The 6813-nt window shown below is 35.6% G+C and overlaps 1 protein-coding gene across 1 annotated transcript; it reads right to left on the reverse strand.

The window, feature by feature from the left end:
• Nucleotides 1-275: 275 nt before the first annotated feature.
• LOC143533755 (uncharacterized) lies at nt 276-1721 on the reverse strand. The gene has a single exon (XM_077028431.1). The coding sequence runs from the start codon at nt 1555-1557 to the stop codon at nt 433-435; it is 1125 nt and encodes a 374-aa protein (XP_076884546.1). The 5' UTR covers nt 1558-1721; the 3' UTR covers nt 276-432.
• Nucleotides 1722-6813: the final 5092 nt, after the last annotated feature.

Genomic DNA, 6813 nt, shown 5'->3' on the forward strand with positions numbered 1-6813 from the left:
CTAGCTTCTAACATTTCACAACCAAAAAACTGAAACTATTTTATAACCGATTTACCTTCTGGATTTTGGATTAGCATCAACCTTACAGATCAAGTCTACTTATGCAACTTTAGGTATTATGTTCTTGATGGCTAATCATGTCTACACTATAACTATCTCCATGAAGAATCCCTAAACTAATATCTTCCAAGTTTAAAGTCAATGCCATGTTAGACAAAATGGAAAGCAGCAACATGCAACTTCAAATTTTAAAGTACATACCATATGCTAGTTGGTGGCATGAAGTCAATTATCCAAACCATATTAATAATACAAATTTCAGGACTATTACACTTACCTTCTAACTTTATCATCTACTCTTTGGCGATCAAATCCATTTGAAAACTGATACAACTGTCTGGTGCTAACAATTCAGTGTACATGTAGAACATTTCAATAAAAAAAAGGGATAAACTTATACCTCACTTTCTTCATATATTCCGTGTACCCATCTCCAAACGTCTCCACCATCAAACCCTCCTCTAACTTCGCTTTCTGATCATAATACAACAAGCAAACCGCAACAACAAAAACTGAGCTGAGTGGCGCTTGGATTGCAGTAAAGTAACTCAAAAACAAAAGCCCGATAGACGCATATATCGGGTGTCTGACCCATCTGTAAGGCCCAAACTGCACAACCGCAGTCGGCACCACCACCTTTTCAGAATAATTTGCAAGATACAACGAAGAGTGATAATGTAAAAACACAGTTGACATTATCACCCCCCAAATCCCCAAATTCCTCCATCCTCCCGGAATCAAGTGAAGTTGCGGTGCTTCAAACGCAGCTAACCAATGCGCAGCCATGACTCCCACACAAAACAAGACACGATGCCAACCGGGAGTCGTAATATCCCACTTAGGATCATGCTCGCGAAGATAATAATCGCCATACAAGCGTTTACGGATACTAACATTCAAAAAGAAGACATAATGGTACAGGAAAAAGAACACAAAGGGCCAACCTTCGAGGAATCCGTTTGCGACACCAGGCGGGACTAACGTAAGCCATGTAAACACGGAACTTACAATACCAAGCTGCTCAATTACACTAGCTTCACCCTTTACGTGTTTAATAAAACCATAAATACCATAAACAGCTAGACCAATTGCAATGTACCATGGCCAAAACACCCAAGTCCAGCTAAAATACATCCAAAAGAAAGGACTTAATAAAGTATTAACCACCCATTTCACTAACCCAACTGCAATTGACCCTAAAGTCACCCACTTTAAAACCCTAATTGGGTTTACATCCGAAAAAGACTTTTTTAATGAATCAATTGAAAAATTACCGAAATTGTTTAGTGCAGTGGTGCTTGAATACGAGCTTCTGATTGGTTGAACGAAACGAATCCTGTTAATTGACGGAGACTGTGGAGTGGTTTTGAGGGTTTTATGAGAAGATAAGTGAGCACCCACCAGGTGTTTGTTGAAATGCGTCAATGAAAGTTGGCTGATTTTAGGGGAAAACACACCAGGGTTTGAACCCAAGATGATTACAACGGGTGATCCCATGTTGTGATATGCAGGAATTTGAACACCGGTGTATTATCACTTTTACTTGAATTTAATCATCGGATAACCTTTTGGGTGTGAGCACTTGACTGACTCTGTATGTAGTTTGTTCATATGCCCTAAGATTTGATACAAGTAAAATCATTATGGGTTTTGGAGTCTTTTGACCCAACTTTGATGGGCCAACAAGCCCAAACTGAGTTGTAACTATATACTGACAGCAATCACACACTCTTTTTTTTATTCACTCAAAAACCGGTTATGGTTTCAGTACATAATGGTAATCGGTTAGGATTGGGAACCAATATAAGAAATAAAATAATAAAACCGGTTAAAACCAAGGTAGGGCTAGAGCGAATCGGGTTAGGGAATGGAACTGGATTTTTACAAAACAAATTAAGGGTGTACTTGTTGTAGTAGGCTCCCGTGTTTGCGTAGGGTCCAATAAGAAGCCAGATCGCTTCGCGATTTGATGCACAATGTCTTTCCTACACTTTTTTGTGTGAAAGAGGTTGTTTCCATGACCAGGACCCATGATCACTGCATTTTTTTCTCTTTCACTCACAACACCCTAAACCACTCCCTACATTATAAAAATCTCACTCACATAATTTGATGGGTAAGATGTGAATGCTCTTAGGTCGCTATCCCGAGCTCAATTACTATTTTAATTTCTACCACTACTCCTACTTAGAGGTGCACAAACCGGGTTTTTTCTAATACCCGGGTTCGGGTATGGAACCGGTTTCGGATATGATCGAGTATTGGAAAATCGTGTATTAAGAGAAATCGGGTAGGGTTCGGGTAGGGTATTGAGGAGAAAAACTCAACCCTATGTACCCGAGTAGGGAATGATCGGGTTCGGGTATTGGAACCGGGTATGTGTCCGGGTACGAGCGGGATACTAATACCCGGTTTTGAATTTGTAACTTTTTTATATTGTTAAAAATTTAAATTTGCTTTGTAATTTATAAAAACAATTAAACTATATTACAAAAACCACAAATCCAATTAATTACAAATTATTTACTTAGTAATATGCATTTTACAAATACTTAAACATATAAGTTGTGAAGTAAACATGAAAATATACTATAAAAACTCATGCATTATTTCGGGTATTAAAAAAGTGGTATCGGGTATAACCAGGTATGGGTATAGGGTATGACCGGGTCCGGGTATAAATCGGGTACGATTCCGGGTACGGGTATTGACCTCAAAATGCATAGCCTATCCATACCCTAGGGTAGGGTCGGTTCCGGTTTCAGGTATAGAATACCCGGGTATAAAAAAACCGGTTTCGGGTACGGGTACGGGTATTTTGTGCACCTCTACTCCTACTTGAAGTCGAGTACATTATATATATATATATATATATATATATATATATATATATATATATATATATATATACTAGCTTTAGAAACCCATGTATTACACGGAATAAATTAATGTATAAATTATAATGAATAATTTAATACAAATAAAAAAAGTTAATTAAGTCTCTTTATATTATGTAAAAAATGTATTACTAATATAGTCATTTTATATCATCAAATATATTTGAATTTTAAATCGAGAATGAGTTGTTCAACTATTGGTATACAATGATGAAGCAATGACATTGTAAACAACATTTAAAACAATAAGGCATTTTGATGTGAAAGATGCAGCTAAAGTATTTCACAAAAATGATATACATTTCATACCTGGCCATAGAAAAAAAGATATCATATTTTCCTTTTCAAACAGCTTTCATATTGTCCTTATAATAAATATTAAAAATGGAAAATTTGTCTATGATTTTTAAGACTGAATATTTGTAAAAAAAATACAACAAAAATTATTATAGTTTTCTTTAATATGAAGATGTCTAAAAAAATTGACTATTAATGTTTAATGTACTCTTTAAACATGAACTCTTTTATATATACATTTCAATTTTAAATAAAATATATTTATGACATGTAATTATTGTATTAAATAATTTTTTTATATTAAGTATGTTTGGAAAATATAATTTATGACATTAATAATTCAATCAATGGAGATTGGCCAATTAATAATAGGGTATGTTGAATTTATAATCAATACTATATTTAGAATCAAGATTTTTTTTCTTTTCCATCAATAGAAGAGAAGTGATTTTGGAGGGAATTTGTAATAAGAATTAACCTCAGAATGCCATGTATCCAGAATTATTATCTTTTATTAGTATAGGTAGATATATATCTAACTATCTATATAATTGCCTACCACAAAATCCTATGTGTCGCTCTCACATTGCTCCCCACCCTCTCTAGAGCCACCAGATTGCTTGATTTCTGAATAGTGAGTTTTCATTCGTTTACCCCGGTTTAGACCCGTTTAAGCTTATTTCGCGGGTCATGGGTCTCGCCACAGGTCATAACATATTGCCTTACCCCATTGCTGGATTTGTATTTACCATCCTCATTAACCTAAAACCCTTGAACCACCACCAAATACCAAATCCCTACCCAAAATCAACCCATATTACCTTATAATCTATGCAACCCTTCACAAAGGTGGAGATTTGAACTTGTTACAAGCTTATTTTCACAGGTTACATATTGACTAAGAGTGTTCACATACATACATTACAAGTATGATCAGATATAAAACCAAGAGTGAGTGAACATTGTGGGAACGTGACGTTTTGCATAAACGGAAACTTATAAAAAACAAAATCACTTTTTTATATATCACTTCATATGTTCTTATGATTTAAGGTTGGTTATTTTGTTCCCATTTTCTTGGAACTCTTTTGGGGATGTTTTAGCTAAGGTCCTAACTTGCTATTTTTAGAGAATACTTATAAGTAACTTGCTTGAGGACAAGCAAGGTTCAAGTGTGGGGATGTTTGATGTATATAAAAATATACATCTTTTTAGCATCAAATAATCTCTAAAAACTGCAACTTCTATCGTATAATATAGTTAAAATAACTACTTATCATGTTAAAATGTATTTTCAGGTGAATCCAAGCGTCAAACGAAGAAACGAATGAAAAAACAAAGAAAAACCAAAGAAAACAGCAAAAACATGGGGCTGTGCTTCAGGAAACATGGGGCTGTGCTTTTGGAAAAACGGGGCTATGCTTTTGGAAGCACGGGGCCGTGCTTCTGGTCAATTTTCAGAAAGGACAAAAAAATCTACAAGAAAAGACAAAATAGTGAACAGCTGGACACGGGGTCGTGCTTTTGGAAGCACGGGGTCGTGCTTACCTTTCAGAAACGACAAAAACAATTAGCACATGTCAATAAAAAGCACGGGGGCGTGCCTCAGGAAGCACGGGGCCATGCTTACCTCTCAGAAACGACAAAAAGAATTAGCACATGTCACTAAAAAGCACGAGGGAGTACCTCAGGAAGCACGGGGCCGTGCCTACCTTCCAGAAACGACAAAATAAATCTGGCACATGTCATAAAAATACACGGGGGCGTGCTCATCAAGCACGGGGCCGTGCCTCACTATCCAGATTGCCTATAAATAGTGGCTCATGTTGCACTCATTAGGTGTGCCTTGAAAAGAGTTAATGAAAATTTTAGGCCAGCTTGACAAGCCTCTTGCTCTGAGGTGCGAAGATCAAGATATCTTTTTTATGACTTCCCTTCCACTTATCGATCCCGGCACAGAAAAGTGACCGACCAGGGCCCTCTTGATGAATGAAAGAAAGGCTTTATGAGCCCTGTAAGCCCACACCTGTGTAGAGTGGATCGTTCAACACCTGCGGCACAAACCCATTTTTGACCTATTGGTCCTAGTATCATAGGCGACCGAACGGCCACCCCCTAATTACTAGACCGACCTGCTATAATAATTCCATAAACACCTAGCGAAGATATGGCAAACAAATAAAGTAGCCCTATGTTCGGATCTGACAATACCATACCATAATCAAAAGGTACAACGGCCCGAGTGACCAGACTTAACATAAATGTAGCCACTGGAGCCATTCTAAAAAGGGAGAAATTTGCACTACTTGGTGAAATATCCGGTTTTCACTTATAAAAACACACACTAACACTCACATAAAAGACTTAGTGAAGAGTTTGAAGCCTTGGAGGTCATCACCATCAACCATCATCATCATCATCCATCATTACCACCATTAAGGAGGAAGATTCATCTACATTTGGTTAGATTGTTTCAAGTTTAATCATGTATTTGTTATCATCATTCATCTTAATGTTTATAATCATGCTCATTGTGAGCTAAACTCCATTTACCATCTAAAATCTATGAAGAAGCTTTGTTTTACTTGATGATTATATAAAACATGTGGTTTAGTTTGGTAAAGTACATGGTTATCTTACAATTATCTTTTGATGAGAAATGTTTCACCATCTTAAAATACTAATTCAAAGTTGGTGATTGGCAATCGTTCATGATCGATTCATGTTCTTGAAAGATAGAAATACTTTGATGCATTATCGAAACATGTATCCTTATATTGTACTTAGAAATGATGAGATATAAGTTATGATGTATTTCTCTAAGTCTTGGTAATCCGAAAATAGCTTTGCTTAGGATATCATGCTAGTTAAAGAAATCACATGTTAACGGAATGTGTAATTATAACCTACATAAATCAACCAAGGGGAGGTTGTGTGAGTTAACTACAACCACTCAAAGTTGTTAAGATTGGTATTTGAGAAATCGAAGTCAATTCTAATCATTCTACTTTACCAACTGCTTATCTACTTAAATTAACATTCTCGGTGTAGCATGCTATTAAGCATAGGATGGACTTGAAAATATGCATGCTATTATTAAATATGTCATAGAATGTGTTCACTCCAAAATGAGGATCATAATTCTATCATATATTATTAGGACAAGTCTATCACATGTTTAACTATTAATCATCAAGGAACAATGGAGTGGATTCTAGATATTAGATGGTAACCTTCACATAATTGAATTACTCATTTAGAATCTCTTATCTTGGTCACCTATATATTATATATACGTATTTACATTTTATAAAAAGTTCAAAAATTAACCCCAAAATGATTAAAACCTCCGATTAAAGCAAAACAACGATTCATTATTAAAAACCTTTGTGTCCACGGATCAATACTTGGTTCTTACCAATACTATTCTACATATACGATAGGTACACTTGCCTATTTTGTGTGTGTTTAGTCTTTGTAGAAATCACTTTTATAAATTTAAAACACAATCTTGTGCAAAAGCAAATCATCCCATCCTTTATATTTTACACCACATGCA

The sequence above is a fragment of the Bidens hawaiensis genome, unplaced genomic scaffold, assembly GCF_021521415.1.
Source record: "Bidens hawaiensis isolate Kalapana, Puna unplaced genomic scaffold, B.hawaiensis_p1.1 tig00009863_1, whole genome shotgun sequence".
In the NCBI taxonomy this organism is placed as follows: Eukaryota; Viridiplantae; Streptophyta; class Magnoliopsida; order Asterales; family Asteraceae; genus Bidens; species Bidens hawaiensis.

Bases quoted from the DNA above. Each gene is read 5' to 3' on its own strand.
- LOC143533755 (XM_077028431.1), bottom strand. From the start codon at position 1,557: ATGGGATCACCCGTTGTAATCATCTTGGGTTCAAACCCTGGTGTGTTT.